This window comes from Lagenorhynchus albirostris, chromosome 13, assembly GCF_949774975.1.
Source record: "Lagenorhynchus albirostris chromosome 13, mLagAlb1.1, whole genome shotgun sequence".
Classification (NCBI taxonomy): domain Eukaryota; kingdom Metazoa; phylum Chordata; class Mammalia; order Artiodactyla; family Delphinidae; genus Lagenorhynchus; species Lagenorhynchus albirostris.
The window spans coordinates 51,328,648-51,348,876 of record NC_083107.1 but is presented as its reverse complement, the minus strand read 5'-3'; the positions used below and the strand labels follow the sequence as shown (position 1 = coordinate 51,348,876).

The 20,229-nt window shown below is 37.1% G+C and overlaps 1 protein-coding gene across 10 annotated transcripts in view; it reads left to right on the top strand.

The window, feature by feature from the left end:
- SOCS5 (suppressor of cytokine signaling 5) overlaps positions 1-5,632 on the top strand; it is a 63,535-nt gene extending 57,903 nt beyond the window's left edge. For all 10 annotated transcript variants that reach the window (XM_060168825.1, XM_060168826.1, XM_060168820.1 and 7 more), the window contains one exon: positions 1,362-5,632. In XM_060168825.1, coding sequence (XP_060024808.1) covers positions 1,374-2,984 — 1,611 coding nt within the window. In that variant the 5' untranslated portion in view covers positions 1,362-1,373 and the 3' untranslated portion in view covers positions 2,985-5,632. The remainder of the gene's footprint in view (positions 1-1,361) is intronic.
- Positions 5,633-20,229: the final 14,597 nt, after the last annotated feature.

The window sequence follows — 20,229 nt, the reverse complement described above, 5'->3', positions numbered from 1 at the left end:
TTTCTGACAAAGAGGATTAGTCAGTTATGGAAGGATCAGCTGTAATGACTCTCACCACTATAAAAAACAACTCAGATAGTTTTCCGATACTGATTTTAAACTGTGCAGAATAGTACCTAGTGACATAGTAATAGAAAAAGAACACTTTTTAAAAACTTCTGGCTGTCATGTTGTGACAAAACTAGTTGAATTTTAAGTTTAGGCTTTTCCATTTCATCTAATGTTGACTTTTAGGTTACTGAATGAGACAGTGTGCCTATAAATGCTGTAGTCTTAAAATAACTCACTTATAAAGTGCCATAAACTGCTTTAGATTTTTTTTTTTTTTTTTTGCAGTACGCGGGCCTCTCACTGCTGTGGCCTCTCCCGTTGCGGAGCACAGGCTCCGGACGCGCAGGCTCAGCGGCCATGGCTCACGGGCCCAGCCGCTCCGCAGCATGTGGGATCTTCCGGGACCGGGGCACAAACCCGTGTCCCCTGCATCGGCAGGTGGACTCCCAACCAATGCGCCACCAGGGAAGCCCTAGATTTTTTTTAAAGGAGTAAGAATAAAGATGCCAAATTGCATATTTTTTGTTTTTTATTTACTAAAGTATCATAACTTTTTTTCTATTACTGTTATTTTCAAGCTCTTCCAGGGTTAAGAATTGGGAAGCTTAAAGACATCTTCCATTTAAACCTAAATTTTATTTTATTTTCTCCTATTTTCCATTATACTCAAACTGCTTCTTCAAAATCATGGATAAAATTTGTTATGTCATAGGGCGAGGAGGGCAGATATGGAATTTTTACAGGTGATTGACCTGTAAGGTTTAGACTGCCAGATGAGTAGAGCGGCAGTTAGTTGGTAAGTGAAATTGGTAAGATTACTACTTAAAGGTTTTTGAACTAATGCATTACAGAAATGTGGCCCTGATTATCACTTTTGAGAAGTTGAATGCCGATACCTTTCAACAATACAGAACATACTTTTCCTTTGTAATACTTGAGGCAGTACCTAAATTATTCAAAGAAAGGAGACAGAAATCAATGTCATAATGAAATTAGGTCGATGCATAGGAAAAAGCAACCAGAGTTTAAGGGTTTGTTTCCTTTCCCCCAAGTTCTGAGTATTCTATCTGAAAGGACGTGGATAGCGAGGACTAGCTTGAATGATAGTGCCACAGAAGGGCCTGCTGGCCTTACAGCTGCCAGACACTGTAAGAGCCTCATCACCTTAGCAGGGCAATGTAAGCTGAATTTCTGACCAGAACCCCTGAAATTTCCAATCAGAAGAAGGGGGGTGGGTACTTACTGCCTTTTCTGTTTTCACACACAACTTCGATTAACTTATTTTCTCCTTTTCCTGTTTTTGTCTTTAGGTCTTATAATCAATGGATAAAGTGGGGAAAATGTGGAATAACTTCAAATACAGGTGTCAGAATCTCTTCAGTCATGAGGGAGGAAGCCGTAGTGAAAATGTGGATATGAACTCCAACAGATGTTTGTCTGTCAAAGACAAAAACATCAGTATAGGAGACTCAGCTCCTCAGCAACAAAGCAGTCCCTTAAGAGAAAATGTTGCCTTACAACTGGGGTTAAGCCCTTCAAAGAATTCTTCAAGGAGAAACCGAAACTGTGCCACTGAAATTCCTCAGATTGTTGAAATAAGCATTGAAAAGGATAATGACTCATGTGTCACCCCAGGAACAAGACTTGCAAGAAGAGATTCCTACTCTCGACATGCTCCTTGGGGTGGGAAGAAGAAACATTCCTGTTCTACAAAGACACAGAGTTCACTAGATACCGATAAAAAGTTTGGTAGAACTCGAAGTGGACTTCAAAGGAGAGAGAGGCGATATGGTGTAAGCTCTGTGCACGACATGGACAGCGTTTCCAGCAGAGCCGTAGGAAGTCGCTCTCTGAGACAGAGGTTGCAGGATACTGTGGGCTTGTGTTTTCCCATGAGAACTTACAACAAGCAGTCAAAGCCCCTCTTTTCTAATAAAAGAAAAATACACCTTTCTGAGTTAATGCTTGAGAAATGCCCTTTTCCTGCTGGCTCGGATTTGGCCCAAAAATGGCATTTGATTAAACAGCATACAGCCCCTGTGAGCCCACATTCTACATTTTTTGATACATTTGATCCATCCTTGGTTTCTACAGAAGATGAAGAAGATAGGCTTCGAGAGAGAAGGCGGCTTAGTATTGAAGAAGGGGTTGACCCCCCTCCCAACGCACAAATACATACGTTTGAAGCCACTGCACAGGTTAACCCGTTATATAAACTGGGACCAAAGTTAGCTCCTGGAATGACTGAAATAAATGGGGACAATTCTGCAATTCCACAAGCTAATTGTGACTCTGAAGAGGATACAACCACACTGTGTTTGCAGTCACGGAGGCAGAAGCAACGTCAGGTATCTGGAGACAGCCATGCCCACGTTAGCAGACAGGGAGCTTGGAAAGTCCATACACAGATTGATTACATACACTGCCTCGTGCCGGATTTGCTTCAGATCACAGGTAATCCCTGTTACTGGGGAGTGATGGACCGTTACGAAGCAGAAGCCCTTCTGGAAGGGAAACCTGAAGGTACATTTTTGCTCAGGGACTCTGCACAGGAGGACTACCTCTTCTCTGTGAGCTTCCGTCGCTACAACAGATCCCTGCATGCCCGAATTGAACAGTGGAATCACAACTTTAGTTTTGATGCTCACGACCCGTGTGTGTTTCACTCCTCCACTGTAACAGGACTTTTGGAACATTACAAAGACCCCAGTTCTTGCATGTTTTTTGAACCATTGCTTACGATATCACTAAATAGGACTTTCCCTTTTAGCCTGCAGTACATCTGCCGTGCAGTCATCTGCAGATGCACTACGTATGATGGAATCGATGGGCTCCCTTTACCATCAATGTTACAGGATTTTTTAAAAGAGTATCATTATAAACAAAAAGTTAGAGTTCGCTGGCTAGAACGAGAACCAGTCAAGGCAAAGTAAACCCTCCTGTCCCCAAAGGGCATTAACTAGATCTGCTTTTATGTGCATCGGGCAGTACACCTCTAGCAAGCACACATATCAGTGTTAGGTTTTTTTCAGTACAGTATGTAAGCTTAGTGTTAGTATTTGTCAGGTGCAATCTGCTGTTACTTACTCAGATAAACGTGGTGCCTATTGAGACAACAGAGGATACAGCTACAGGTGTTCGGTAAGGCTACAAAAACATTCTGCCGATTTAGCTGACAGTTTGGTTTTTAATGGCTGTAGTTAACTGAGTGAAGCAACTCTGGGGCATTTGCTATGAAGAATTCTATTTCTTACTGAAGAACAAATTATTAATATTGGATGAGTATTTCAACAGTGTGACTAATGTTTGAAATTATTATTTTTTCTAAGAATTTTTCTATAACCTTCCAAAAGTAGTGATGTTTGTAGTTACTATAAATCAAGCTTTGGAAGTCCAAAAAATAAAGACTGCCTTCCTTTTAGAAAAAAATGCAATTTTCTGGCCACAAGGGCATAGTGCAGTGCAGTTCACTTAAGTGTTGATATAGTTTATAGTCAGTCTCCTTTTCTCTTCTGCAAAAGGTACTGTTAAGTAAACCAGTTTTCTAAGTAGTAGTTCTTAAAATTTCAGACTTATGAAAAGTTGGTAGTAGAATTTTATTTAGAATTTTATTTAAGGCCTTAAGTATTCATTTTTTAATGAGTGCTTTAACATAACACATTGGGAATAGCTGCTGCAAAGTAGGCCTGCGTGTGATTTTTTTAAGGTGACATGTGCAGTCAAATCGCTGATTCATTGAAGTTGGATCTTTTTCTATGCCCGTGATGAGTTTGTGAACCATGAAGAAAATGAGACTAAAAGATACCCAAACAAGTCAGATAATACTACAGTGGTTGCTGATTGTTGAGATTATTGTTAAACTGTAATTCATAATTTAGATGGCAGTATTTATCTCTTTGTTGTAAACTCTCATAGCTGAATTGCTTAAGTACAAGTTATAGAATTTCAGTGCACTTAATTTTTAATGGAAAAATCTTAAACCTAAATTGCTGATTTAAAAGGTACTGTACAACCATTGTATCTGTAAATAACTTTACTTAGCACCTTTTTGTCACTTAGAATAGTATGCAATACTACTTGAGTGAGCTATTTTGGAAGTAATACCAAGTTCTAGTGTTTGCTTCTTAGTATTGGACTGAATTTACAGTTCCGTCCTGGACATTTTGCACTAAAGTAGTCGAATCCATTCTTCTGTCTTTTTGTTAACGTGCTCTGTACCACTGGTGAGTGCTCCTTAGTTTCCTTACCTGCTGCTACAGAAAGTTCTTTTACATCCCAATGGCTATCACCAAGGCCACAAAAAAGAAAAGCTATATTTGTATGCAACACTAACCCTTTGACTGCTAATGTATGTTTCTGCTTGCTGTGCCTTGTTACGGCTGCTTTTTTGTGCTAATAAAGTACGTTTGGTGTTCTCCTTGTATATCTGCTGTTTTATACATTTGCAACAATTTCTCTTGTAAATGGAATGGTTTGGGGTTTTTAAATAAGCATTACCTGACAACCTACTATAGTTAATGCAGAATTACTGAACAGTCTAATATTGACTTATTCCAACTAAGCTAACTCTAAATTTAATTCTATACATCTTTCCAATCATAATCACATATACTGTGGAACAGTATCTATAGTTACTGCAAATTACTGTATAGTTTAGATTATAACAGAAAATGAACAGAGAAATACTGGCTAAACCTATTGATTTCTCTGCTTATAAGTGAAAGATTGAAACTATCGATGACATGTTATAATAAATGAATATCTATAGCCTCCCACTGCATCAGAAACAAGTTAAACGAAGTCTTGTAAACTAATAATACATCAGCACCATTTATTGGTTTGGGGACCATTTTAATTAACAACAAATGCCCAAAATGTAGAACTTTAACCAAAGACTTGTCCATTTTAAAGCAAAATGGGGATTGAAGGGACTTACAATTCCTGTTGTTTCTAATAGAAGTCCCTGAAGAACATATACCAAAGTGTTTGAGAACTTCATCCAAACCTACTTTAAAGCATTATGTGCAATTAAGTTGTTATGACATAATTACAGTGCATAATTGTTGGGTCCGTTTTCTTGAGCTTATAATGTACCTGGAAAATAAACCTCTTGGGGAAAAAAAGTTCATACTGATTATTGGAGAAAGACTATATATGCAAGCAAGATCTTATTTTAAAGAGGTAACTTGAAACTCCAAGAAAGCACTTGATGTTTTGTATGCTTGTAGCAAATTGATGTTTTAATTGTAGTTTTATAGAAAGTATTAATGCTTTTATGTATTTCAGAAATTTCATATGTTAAATGGAAATTGTTTTAAATGTGTAAATATTTGAGTTTATGTAAGCATGTATGTTACTGTGCTAAAAGTCACTTATGTTTCGGTTTGTGTGTAATATTAATATGCAACTTTTGGTTTAAAATTTTTTCTTAAACAATTAGTGGCTTACATTTTAAAAAAGAAAAATCACCAGCATGAAACTGCACCTAAGTCTATATTCACTGTGTCTTTTTCTGAATCCCGTTGTAGCCTGTCAACTAAATTTGTGTTTTCATGGTCTTTTTGAAGTGCGTTTTAATGAGAACTAGGAAATTCTTTAGAAGTTTAGACATTTCATAGTGAAGTAATTATAATTTAACCCGAGGAAAGATTGCTCTGATTCATATCCACTCTCATTCTTACGTTCACTTATTCATTCATTCACACTCCCTATATACATATGCCTATATATATTTATGCTGTTATTAATTTCAACATTAATATTGCCATCTGATTCAAAATCATGTAAAGGCCTTATTCTATATATATATATATATATATATATATACTATCCTTGTACCATTCATACTTGATTATCTGCACCTGAAGTTTAGTCTTACAACTATAATCTTGTTTGTAATACCGTCACCTTAAAAAGAGAAAGCATTCGTTAGTATTTTCTTTACTGGCTAAACACAGTAAAAAAAATTCTGAAGAAACAGCTTGGTTTAAATATAGTTACTAAGAGTCATAATTAAATTTATACTCTTTAGACAAAAATTGAGCCCAAGTAATCATACTCCACAAACTGATCTGTGTTCCTATGGTCCATGAGAAGGTTTATGTAAGATTTATAGTGGCTTGAACTATAAAAATTGATACTTGAATTCTAAGCTTCATTTTGACAAAATTCAAAGTTTATGAACATTTTTATTTGACATTTTGACCTGGTTGCTATTCATTTTCCATCCTAAGCTTCCTTTGCTCCATGGCACTAAATACAAGTTTGGTAAGTTTTATTGAGATTGATGTTAGATCCCTTATTTTTGTAGCAAAGAAAGTTCTAAAGTTCCTTTTTGGTAGAGGCAAAGAGTCTAGAGTGAGTCAGAACTCTCCTAGGAAAGATGCAGAGCCTATATCTATCTCTGGGAGTGTGTTACCACCACAGATCACACCAGTTCCTTCATTTATTCTGTACCGCAACACATAACAGTTTTACCTAGATGAAATTAGGTAAACATGCACACTAAAGGTGAGAAACGTTTCCAAAGGGGGCAGTGCTGCTTGGTGCATAAAAACTACATATCTATGAGGCTCAGGTTTTGTTTCATATTTTTGCAACAGCCAATAGAGAACACAGTCTTTTATAATGTGGTATATTTCTAAGGAGATTTGGGGTGGGATTTCTGTGGGAGGTGGTTGGTTGTTGTTTTGGAGGGTGGGGCATGGAGGGATTGTCCTTTCAAAGTAGGGATCAGTTGGAACAACTGTTTCCATGCCCAGGAAGCGTGATTGAATATAGACTCATTTCAGCCATTCATTCAACAAATATTCATTGAAGACCCATGTGCCAGTCGCCATTTTAGGTGATGGGTATATATTGGGTATATATTAGGTGATGGGTATATATTAGGTGGGTATATATTAGGTGATGGGTATATATTAGGTGGGTATATATTAGGTGATGGGTATATATTGGGTTACAAGACAAAGTTACAGGGTCACCGGAGAACACTGACCTTGAGTGATGAGAAGATGATCACCAAGATCAAAGAAAAGAGTATTTTAATGAAAGAAACAAAACTAAAGATCTCAAAGCAGGAGTGAGCTTTTATACTGAAAGAGAGAATGCCAGTAAGACAAGTCCAGTGAGTGTGGTGAGGAATGGTGGGTGATAAGTTTGTAGAGATTGGCAAGGGCCTGATCACTTGGGACTATGGGCCCAAAGTAAGGAATCTAAATTTTATTCTGAGTCTGATGGTAAGCGAGGGAGTGACATGGTCTGCTTTATATCCCTTTAATAGATGGAGAACAAGCTATAGTGGGGCAAAATTAAGGTGACTGTTGCGGTTTCCTAAGTGCAAGATGGTGACAACCTGGACTGGAGTGGTAGTCATAGGGAGGCGTTTTTTGGTGGAAAAACCTGACAGGATTTGGTGATGGGTTAGATGTGAAGAAGAAAGAAGAAATCAAAGATGAGTCCGATTTTGAGCAAAGGATGGTGATGCTGAGATTTCAGAGCAACAGTGGAGGAGCAAATTGGAGGGTTGAAATCAAATCTTGCCTTGGATATGTTGAGATTTGAGATTCCTATTATCTCAATGTAGACAGACATTGGGTAGACAGATGTATGAATGTAGAGTTAAGGGAAAAAAGCAAAATACGGGGAGTTGCTATATGGATAATATTTAAAACTATAGGACAGGATGGTAACAGCTAGGGATTTTGCAGGAGGTTAAGTATTTCTTCGGGGGAAGTAATTATGGCGGCATTTATCTTAGTTTGTCGATTCAAGATTCTGTATCATTGAAAGCCATCTACTTTCAATAGAGGACTTGCCATTCAAAAAGTTTTTAAATACTGGAATCATAAGCCTTGCACTCAGTTTTAAAACTTCATCCATGTCAAATTGGTTGTCATGTTTTCCATGTCAAGTTGGCTTGTGTATCTTTTTTAGTACAAATTTTTATATGAGAAATGCAAGTTTATTATGGAATACTTAGAAAATACTGAAGATTATAAAGAAGCAGGACCACGGAAAAGTCCATATTATCATTTTCTCTACCATCACCAACCCCGACCCTGACCCTCTCAACTCCCATTTTGTAATCTTCCAGAGGTAACTGCTATTAACATTTATTATATTCCCTTCCACTATTTTTAATGCATTTCTAACAATTAGAAGATGAAAGTTTATGCAATATGGATACAGATAGATGACAACATACCAAGGGAGGAAGAGAGTTATAGGCCTTGAATCACTTTTAGAGAGTATACTCAGATGTGCTCCAAATTTACTTTTTACCTGATTCAGTGTGGACCTAGGTTTCTTGAGACATTTAAGACAGGTCACTGAATGGATAGAGTAACGGACACTGCTAAGGCCCAGTTACTGAAGGTTTCTTGAAATAAAATTTCAGTAGAAGATGAGAACCCTCATCTCATAGAACTTTTAAACTAATGGGGACAGAGGCAAATATATAAATGTGTAATGACGAGAATATATGAAAGTAAGCAAAAAGTAACTGAGCAAAAACTGGTTGTGTGCTTGATAAGGAAAAACACAGAAGTGACCCACGTGGAGGACCGGTGATTCGGTGCCTTAGATTTGTTTCATCACAAGAACGTTTAAGAAATTGACTTAGTGGATGGTGGAGCAGTCAGGTGTGGAAGTGCAGTGGTAAGTAACAACTGATGAGGGCAAGGTGTGGTAGAAGAATTTGTTGAGTGTAGCATTTGAGTATACTAGACTGAAGAGTCTGAATTTATCTAGGTTCGTAAGCAAGGTAGAATTAGAAATTCTGCCAGCAGCTGTAAAATGGATTATGACCAGGAGAGACTGGAGAAAGGACACCCTGTGAAATCTGCCTGGGTCAGATTGATAGCACTGGAATTAAGCTGAGGAGCACATCAGAAAGAAACCACACAAGGGAAAAAAAAATAGCACCAAAAATTTGGGGTAAGGAAAACAAGCAGTTTGCTTGCCTAGAAGATTGTTAGTTAACTATGTCATAATTTCTCCAAATTCAAGCAAATTATAAGAAAGCCAAGCTAGTATCTCCCATTTAATATGAATATGTATCCTCTATTTTTAAATAAAACTAAATATGTGTAGTATATTTTTGAAAGGCACATTTTTAATGCAAAAAAGTAATATTTAAATAAGGAAAACTTCATCACTCTTAGCTATACTTACAGAGAGAAATTAGGAAAACTATGTCAAATCTGAACATCAAAACTTTTTTTCAACCTGACAAAAATGCTGAGAACAGGTGGCAAAATAAGATTTAAGAGGGTGTTACTGAATTTAACCCCCCAAATGCTATTGTGATTGATGTATTTTTTTTCATTCTTAATTTGAGTGAGTGAAGCCTGCACTGAGTTTTTACTTAGTAGTCAGTCTTACATTTAGAAATGTATAGTATTACTGCCTGATATTTCTTCCTCGAAGTATTTACTAAGCATCCCTCTATAACTGGAAACCCAAGATTTTAGGGTATTTTTTTAAACTTAATATAACTTTATCATTACACTGAATGGTATAATACTTTCTCATCTGTTTTAAAATACAATTATGCACTTAATCCTACTTTTTTTGCTTCTATTTTTAAGATGAATTATTTTAAATTCATAGTGATTTTTGTAAACATTTTAATATACTTTTAAAAATTGAACTGGAATAATTTAAAGCTTTTGTCATCTAATTTTATAAATATTTTTTAGGTATCCTTGGGTGTAATACAGGCAGTGTGGAATTTTAATGACATTATAGGAATAGAGAAAAATTTTGGTATACAGTAGTTACAATACTGTGAATGATAAAATCTGTAAATTATATTTTTAAAATACTGTCTTTTAGCAATTTTTATCTAAATAATAACAAGATTAGAAAACTAAAATTAATTTCTAAAATTTGGCTATGCTAAGTTTCTCATCTTTCAAGTAGATAATCTTAGAGGCAGTATAGTTTATTGGTGAAGTGAACAAAAAATAAACGTTAAGGGCCTACATTTGATCTATGAATTCTGCCAGAGGCCGAGTGATGTACCTAAAATAATCCTAGAGAGAAAGCTGCCAGAATAGCTTCCTGGCCCAGCAAACCAACCATATATACCTGATGCAGCAGGCGGATTATTATGTAATACATAAGATTTACCTGAGCTGCTGTGTTCTAATCCTCTATTTGTCTTTGATACGTGACTTAGAGGTGTTAAGTACTTGTCCAAGGTCACAGGAAGAGTGAATGTTGGAGCTAGGTTTTAAACACGGGTTGAGGCCAGAACCTAAGCTCTTGTCAATGATACTTTAATTTTTGGATCCTAGTTTTGTTAGCCAAGTTCATATCTCTTCCAATGCTGTCCCTTACTTTCACCTCAAGGGGACAACAGATTTTCAACAACTGATAAAAATAGATTCTAAACCGTTGATAAAAGTGTTGAAACAACAGGCCTCTAGAGTTTCCTTAATTCATATTCTCCAGTTCATTATCTAGGGAGTCACCCACATATTTCTCCAACTTTTTCTAGCACTGCTTTTCCCCTTGCTCACTTCTCTGCTGTCATGCTGGCCTTCATATGATGGCTCCAGCACTCCAGTATCGTTCCCACCTCAGAGCTTTTGCACCTGTTGCTCCCTCCTGAAATTCTCAACCTTTCCTCTCTTCCACATAGCAAGATAGGTTCTTTTCATTCTTTATCTCTTAAGCTTAAATGTCACCTCCTCAGAGAGACCTGATTATGCCATTTATAGGAGATCTCCCCCATATTATTCTCTGTCTCTGCCCTGCTTTTGTTTTCTTCATAGATTTTATTACAAAAAACTTGCAAATATGTTATTCATTTGGGTTTGGGTTTTGACGTTACCTCTTGAGAAACTCAGAAAAGAGACCACCTCTACCTTGTTTGCTATTTTATCCTCAATGCCTAGCAGAGTACTAACCCAGGGTAGATTATTAATATTTGTTAAGTGAGTGAATGAATTAATCATCCTCTTGTATATATTTATCCACTTTACTGACAAATATATCATGAAAACCTTATTGCATGTCCTCCTAAAATCTAGATTTCTAAGAGGGAAGTTTATAGTGATACAAAGCTTACCTCAGGAAACAAGAGAAATCTCAAACAAGAGAAATCCCATAGCCACCTCTAAACACACCCTTTGACATGGCCCTGCCTACCAGAGGGACAAGACCCAGCTCCACCCAGCAGTGGGCAGGTGCCAGTTGCTCCCACCAGGAAGCCTGCACAAGCCCCTGGACCAACCTCACCTACCAGGGGGACAGACAGCAGAAATGAGAGGAGCTACAATCCAGCAGCCTGAGGAATGGAGGCCACAAACACAGAAAGTTAGACAAAATGAGACGGCAGAGAAATATGTTCCAGATGAAGGAACAAGATGAAACTCCAGAAGAATAAGTGAAGTGGAGATACGCAATTTTCCTGAAAAAGAATTCAGAGTAATGATAGTAAAGATGATCCAAGATCTTGGAAAAAGAATGGAGGCACAAACCAAGACGATACATGACATGTTTAACAAAGAGCTAGAAGATTTAAAGAACAACAGAGATGAACAATACAATTGAAATAAAAAATGCACTAGAAGGAATCAATAGCAGGATAAATGGGGCAGAAGAATGAATAAGTGAGCTGGAAGACAGACTGGTGGAAATCACTGCTGCAGAATAGAATAAAGAAAAAAGAATGAAAAGACATGAGGACAGGGACTTCCCTCATGGCTCAGTGGTTAAGAATCTGCCTGCCATTGCAGGGGACACGGGTTATATCCCTGGTCTGGGAAGGTCCCACATGCTGTGGAGCAACTAAGCCGGTGCACCACAGCTCCTGATCCTGCACTCTAGAGCCCACGAGCCACAACTACTGAGCCCACATGCCGCAACTACTGAAGCCTGCATGCCTAGAGCCCTTGCTCTGCAACGAGAAGCCACTGCAATGAGAAGCCAGCGCACCGCAATGTAGAGTAGCCGCTTCTCACTGCAACTGGAGAAAGCCTGCACGCAGCAATGAAGACCCAATGCAGCCAAAAATAAATAAATTTTAAAAAAAAAGAAATGAAGACAGCCTCATAGACCTCTTAGACAACATTAAATGCACCAACATTTGCATTCTAGGGGTCCCAGAAGGAGATGAGAGAAAGGGCCTGAGAAGATATTTGAAGAGATAATAGCTGAAAACTTCCCTAACATGAGAAAGGAAACACTCAAGTCCAGGAAGCACAGAGAGTCCCATACAGGATGAACCCAAGGAGGGACATGGTGAGACACATATTAATCAAATTGACAAAAATTAAAGACAAAGAATATTAAAGGCAACAATAGAAAAGCAACAAATAACATACAAGGGAATCCCCATAAGGTTATCAGCTGATTTTTCAGCTCAAATTCTGCAGGCCAGAAGGGAGTGGCACGATATATTTAAAGGGTGAAAGGGAAAAACCTACAACCAAGAATACTCTTCCCAGCAAGGCTCTCGTTCAGATTCAATGGAGAAATCAAAAGCTTTACAGACAAGCAAAAGCTAAGAGAATTCAGCACCACCAAACCAGCTATACAACAAATGCTAAAGGAACTTCTCTAGATGGAAAAGAAAAGGCCACAACTAGAAACAAGAAAATTATGAATGGGAAAGCTCATTGGTAAATGGCACAAAAGACAAAAAGGCACAGGAGACAAAACACCTGTACTCTGAAAACTATAGGATGCTGAAGAAAGAAATCAAAGATAACGCAGATAGAAAAATATACCATGTTCTTGGATTGGAAGAATCAATATTGTCAAAATGACTATACTACCCAAGGCAATCTACAGATGCAATGCAATCCCTAACAAATTAATAATGGCATTTTTCACAGAACCAGAACAAAAATTTTCTAAATTTATATGAAACACAAAAGACCCTGAATAGCCAAAGCAATGCTAAGAAAGAAAACCAGAGCTGGAGGAATCAGGCTCCCTTACTTCAGACTAAACTACAAAGCTACAGTAATCAAAGCAGTATGGTACTGGCACAAAAACAGAAATATAGATCAATGGAACAGGGTAGAAAGCCCAGAAATAAACTCATGTGCCTATGGTCAATTATTCTATGACAAAGGAGACAAGAATATACAATGGAGAAAAGTCTCTTCTATAAGTGCTGCTGGGAACACTGGACAGCTACATGTAAAAGAACGAAATTAGAACATTCTCTAACACCATACATAAAAATAAACTCAAAATAGGTTAAAGATCTAAATATAAGATGAGATACTATAAAACTCTTAGAGGAAAACATAGGCAGAACACACTGTGACATAAATCACAGCAATATCTTTTTGGATCCACCTCCTAGAGTAATGAAAATAAAAACAAAAATAAACAAATGGAATCTAATTAAACTTAAAAGCTTTTGGACAGCAAAGGGAAGCATAAACAAAGCAAAAAGACAACCCACAGAATGGGAGAACATATATGCAAATGATGAGACTGACAAGACATTAATCTCCAAAATATACAAATAGCTCATGCAGCTCAATATCAAAAAACAACCCAATCAAAAAATGGGCAGAATATCTAAATAGACATTTCTCCAAAGAAGACATACAGATGGCCAAAAAGTGCATTAAAAGATGTTCAACATCACTAATTATTAGAGAAATGCAAACCAAAACTACAATGAGGTATCACCTTACACCAGTCAGAATGACCATCGTCAAAAAGTCTACAAACAATAAATGCTGGAGAGGGTGTGGGGAAAAGGGAACCCTCTTGCACTGTTGGTGGGAATGTAAATTGGTACAACCACTATGGAGGACAGTATGGGTGTTCCTTAAAAAACTAAAAATAGAACTACCACATTATCCAGCAATCCCACTCCTGGGCATATATCAAGAGAAAACCATACTTTGAAAAGATACATGCACCCCAATGTTCATTACAGCACTACTTATAATAGCCAAAACATAGAAGCAACCTAAATGTCCATCAACAGAAGAATGGATGAATAAGATGTGGTACCTTTATACAATGGAATATTACTCAGCCATAAAAAAGAATGAAATAATGCCATTTGCAGCAACATGGATGGACCTAGAAATTATCATACTAAGTGAAGTAAGATAGACAAAGACAAATATTATATGATATCACTTATAAGTGGAATCTTAAAAAAAGAATACACATGAACTTATTTAAAAAACAGAAACAGACTTACAGACTTAGAAAACAAACATGCTTATCAAAGGAGAAAGGTGGGAGTGAGGGATAAATCAGGAGTTTGGGATTAACATATACACATTACTATATATAAAATAATCAACAAGGACCTTCTTTATAGCACAAGGAGCTCTACTCAATATTCTGTAATAACCTATATGGGGAAAAAACACCTGAAAAAGAATGGATATATGCATATGTATATAACTGAGTCACTTTGCTGTATATCTGAAATTAACACTATATTGTAAATCAACTATACTCCAAAATAAAATAAAAACTGAATTTAAAAAACAGCGTTAAAAAGAAGCATGTAAAAAAAACAACCATACGATTATCTCAATAGATGCAGAAAAAAGCTTTTGATAAAATTCAACATCCATTTATGATAAAAACTCTCCAGAAAGTGGGCATAGAGGGAACATACCTCAACATAATAAAGGCCACAAACCCACAGCTAACATCATACTCAATGATAGAAAAACTGAAAGTATTCCCTTTAAGATCAGGAACAAAACAAGGATACCCACTCTCACCACTTTTATTCAACAGAGTTTTGGAAGTCCTAGCCACAGCAATCAGAAAAGAAAAAGAAATAAAAGAAATCCAAATTGGAAAGGAAGAAGTAAAACTGTCATTGTTTGCAGATGACATGATACTATACATAGAAAATCCTAAAGATGCTACCAGAAAACTACTGGAGCTCATTAATGAATTCGGTAAAGTTGCAGGATACAAAATTAATACACAGAAATCTCTTGCATTTCTATACACTAACAACAAAAGATCAGAAAGTGAAATTAAGGAAACAAGCCCATTTACCACCACATCAAAAAGGATAAAATACCTAGGAATAAACTTACCTAAGGAGGCAAAAGACCATACTCTGAAAACTTTAAGATGCTGATGAAAGAAATTGAAGATGACACAAACAGTTGGAAAGATATACTGTGTTCTTGGGTTGGAACAATAATATTGTTAAAATGACCATACTGTCCAAGGCAATCTACAGATTCAATGCAATCCCTATCAAATTAACAATGGTATTTTTCACAGAACCAGAACGAAAAATTTCTAAATTTGTATGGAAACACAAAAGACGCCGAATAGACAAAACCATCTTGAGAAAGAAAAATGGAGATGGAAGAATCACACTCCCTGACTTCAGACTATACTACAAAGCTACAGTAATCAAAACAGTATGGTACTGGCACAAAAACAGACACATAGATCAGTGGATCAGGATGGAAAGCCCAGAAATAAACCTACACACTTATGGTTAATTAATCTATGACAAAGGGAGCAAGAATATACAATGGAGAAAAGACAGTCTCTTGTATAAGTGGTACTGGGAAAACGGAACAGCTACATGTAAAAGAATGAAATTTAAACATTCTCTAATACTATATACAAAAACTAAACTCAAAATGTATTAAAGACCTAAATGTAAGCCCAGATGCTATAAAACTCCTAGAGGAAAACATAGGCAGAACACTCTTTGACATAAATCACAGCAATATTTTTTTGAATCTGTCTCCTAGAGTAATGGAAACAAAAGCAAAAATAAACAAATGGGATCTTATTAAACTTAAAAGCTTTTGCACAACAAAGAGAACCATGAACAAAATGAAAAGACAACCTACAGAATGGGAAAAAATATTTGCAAACGATGCGACCGAGATTAATTTCCAAAATATGCAAACAGCTCATACAGCTCAATGTCAAAAAAATATATAACTCAATCAAAAAATGGAAGAAGACCAGAAGAGACATTTTTCCAAAGAAGATATACAGATGGCCAATAGGCACATGAAAAGATGCTCATCACTGTTAATTATTAGAGAAATGCAAATCAAAACTACAATGAGGTATCACCTCACATCGGTCAGAATGGGTATCATCAAAAAGTCTATAAATAACAAACGCTGGAGAGGGTGTAGAGAAAAGGGAACACTCTTGCACTGTTGGTGGGAATGTAAATGGGTGCAGCCACTATGGAGAACAGTATGGAGGTTCCTTAAAAAACTAAAAATAGAGTTACCATATGATCCAGCCTGGGCGTATATCTGGAAAAGAAGAAAAATCTAACTTGAATAGATAAATGTATCCCATTGTTCATAGCAGCACTATTTACAATAGCCAAGAGATGGAAGCAACCTAAATGTCCATCAACAGATGACTGGATAAAGAATATGTGAGATATATATATATATATATATATATATATATATGTAATGGAATATTACTTAGGCTTAAAAACAATGAAATAATGCCATTTGGAGCAACATGGATGGACCTAGAGATGATCATACTAAGTAAAGTAAGTCAGACAGAGAAAGACAAATATCATATGATACCACTTATATGTGGAATTTTTAAAAAATGATACAAATGAACCTACTTACAAAACAGAAATAGAATCACAGACATAGAGAACAGACTTGTGGTTACCAAAGGGGAAAGTGAGGGTAGGGATAAATTAGGAATTTGGGATTAACAGATACACACTACTAACACTACTACGTATTAAACAGATAGAAAACAAAGACCTATGGTATAGCATAGGGAACTATATTCAATATCTTGTAACAACCTATAATGGAAAAGAATCTGAAAAAGAATAGATATAGATACAGATGTATAACTGAATCACTTTGCTGTACACCAGAAACATTGTAAATCAACTATACTTCAATTAAAAAATACAAAAGAAAAAATAGAGAGAGAGAGACAAGGAGGTAACTAATATGATGGCCCTCCTGTGGTGAATGGGGAAACCCATGGATAATACACAGAATAAATGAATGCTGGAAACACTAAGGCAATAGTCTTAAGTAGTTGGAGGTAACTATACCTGTGAAACTACAGGCCCTAAGTTATATGTTACTGAAAGTTATCTTTTTTAAAAAATGGAAGACAATACCCTTGAAGAAACATTGTATGAGATTTTATGAGATTTTAGGGAGTTGGGATATGATGGGGTTAGAAGACTTGGGTTCAGGTTCGGAGGCCACCACTCATGTCACCTTGGTCAAATCACAGTTTCTCTTGGCTTTTGTTTCTTCTCATGGTGAAGGAAATATCTGTGCATTTCACAGAATCACATTTTGGAAATTATCTCAAATAAGAAATGACAGAAGAAGCACCAACCATTAATTTTCAGAATGCTGGCCTTTGGGAAAATGAACATTTCGTAATATGTGGCTTAATGTAAGACAGAGAAGATTTACCTAAAATAATTATTTAACTAAGAAAGAAGTTCTTTATATAATGTTTTTCTTCCTGAAGAGCTCAAGTTTATTTCATAGTTGTGTAGCTGTTCTCGGACTGCCGGGGTTGTGCTTCCACTCAGCTACCTACTAACTGGTAAGTTTCTTAACCCTTCTCAGGCTCAGTTTCTTCATCTCGGGCTCATCTATCTACCCTATTGCGGTGTGGAAATATATTCAATAATCCTTGAGAAGTACATATCACAGTGCCTGGCACATAGTAAGTGCTCAGTAAATATTGTTACTGTTTTTTTATCCTTCCATCCGTCATTGATTTCATTAGCAGACATGCAGAACTGTAATCTAGACCTTCTGATCTAGACCTTTTCTGTTAAACGCTTGACTAAAATGTGAATTCAGCCAGTAGTTCTCTTATATACTGGTTTAATATGGTTAAATATGGAGTTTTATTGAAGGACATAATCAAAATGTTGAAACATTATCTCTAAATCTCAGAAAATTATTGGGGAGCAGGTAGGATAAAGCAAACCATAATTCTACCCAAATTTTTATTTCATTGCTTATAAGATGTAAGATGTTTTTGTTTTCCATAAAGCAAAAGATTTTATTTTTGGAATTGATAGAAGTATAGTTATTATGAATTTAGTTCATGTTCTCACATCCCAGTAGAAATGTGGCAATACACATAGAAAAGTTTCAGGAATTATTTTTCTCCAAATGCACCATTTTATTTTATAACCTTGGCTATGACTATAGGGCCAGGAAACACACACACACACACACACACACACACACACACACACATGGCATAGGCATTGCTACAGGAAGCCATAAGATCTGTTGTAGCCATCTTCTACCACCAATACAGATTACAACAGCGTCATCCTGTGAGAAATCCACATTGCTATCGATTGCTGCCTGAGACTTTAAAAACCAATGTGGCTCCTTTCATGATTGAGATTTCTAGGAAAATCCCCTAGTTTCACTTTTCATCTAATTTGTTTGTCCCCTCTCCACTTTACACGCTGAATCATTGCTATTCGTTCCTGTGGGCTTTGTGAGGGCAGAGACCACACTACCACATTCCCAGGTGTATCCCTAGTGCCCAGCCCACTTCATGGCTCATGGCAGGCACTCAGTAAATATTTGTTCAAAGAGTAGATTAATCTTCAAATATTAAGGAATTTAAGTATCTATTTTGCCTACATTTAAAAAGCATAAAACACAATGTTTTGCCCTAACACTTAAATCTCTTCAATTTGAAGGAATTAAAGAACAAGATAGCATTGTGTAACTGCTAGCTTTACCTTGTCTTATGTCAGAAATGTTAATAAAATCATTGTACTTTATTCTAACCTTATGACTTAATTAGCTGACTGCCTTATAGTTAAAAGTCTCTTAATTTTGAAATTGAGACTTAACCTTTTTAGGCCTATTGCATCTTTCTGCTGGTTATATAACTCCTTTAAACCATAAAGAGATTGCATTCACATCTTTTGATTCTAGAACTGCTGGAGGTTTAGAGGATGTCAGTTTTGCCTTGAGGTTGCAGTGCCCACCATTCGTTGAGAAGTGAGGCTCAGAGGACCTGCAGTGTATCAGTTAAAGGAGGAAAGTGCTTCCACCTAATTAACAGCAAGTATTTCTGGAGAGAGAGACAAGAGACGGTGGGATGTAGGTAAAGGCCACAGAGCTGTCCCTCCTGAATGTGTCTATCTACGCTGGATGGATATCAGAGTGGTACTTTCATTCTCTAAGGCAAAATGTTTAGACTCTTGGGACCGACGCTGGAGCAGTTTCTACTGGAACGTTCTCAAAACTATATGACACTTTAAGGCAGCAGTCTGCAACCTTTTTGGCAGCAGGGACCGGTTTTGTGGAAGACAATTTCTCCGTGGGGCAGGGGGGCAGTGGTGGATGGTTCAGGCGGTCATGCGAGCGATGGGGGGCGGCAGAGGAAGCTTCACTCGCTCCCCCGCCACTCACCTACTGCTGTGCAGCCCGGTGCACGGCTGGGTACCGCTCCGTGGCCCGGGGGTTGGGGACTCCTGCTTTAAGGAATGTCTCTGAACGCCACTATACAGATCAAGCCAAAAAAAGCACTGTTTTGATTTTAATGGTTTGTGACTTCTAGTGCGTGTCCTGTCCTTGGGTCCTGGCCACTGTGACACTGTGTGCTCTTCACTGCAGAGGTGTGTGTTTCTCCAAGTCTGTCAGCATGGGAAGGAAGGTCAGGGTGAAGGAAGGGTATCCTGAAACAAACCACTTTGACCATATCATTCAATTGAAGCCCAGTTCTACCTCAAGTCATTTGATTCTTCTTTGAGTTCAAGAAAGCTAATAATACCATAATCATACCAGAAACATGTTGAGGAGAGAATAGTTCCAATCTCTTTGGGTGATTCTAGGACCTTCAGGTTAAAAACTTGATATTATTTGATCCTATGATTATTTTATTATGTTATTAAATGAGAGGATAATATTGAATGACCCAAAATATATTTAATTTGAAAGTTTTGGTTAAATATATTAAGTGTTTTAAAATAGTAACTGTCTGGCAGGAATAAAAGATGCAGACATAGAGAATGGACTTGAGGACACGGGGAGGGGGAAGGGTAAGCTGGGACAAAGTGAGAGAGTGGCATGGACATATAGACACTACCAAATGTAAAATAGAGAGCTAGTGGGAAGCAGCCGCATGGCACAGGGAGACCAGCTCGGTGCTTTGTGACCACCTAGACGGGTAGGACAGGGAGGG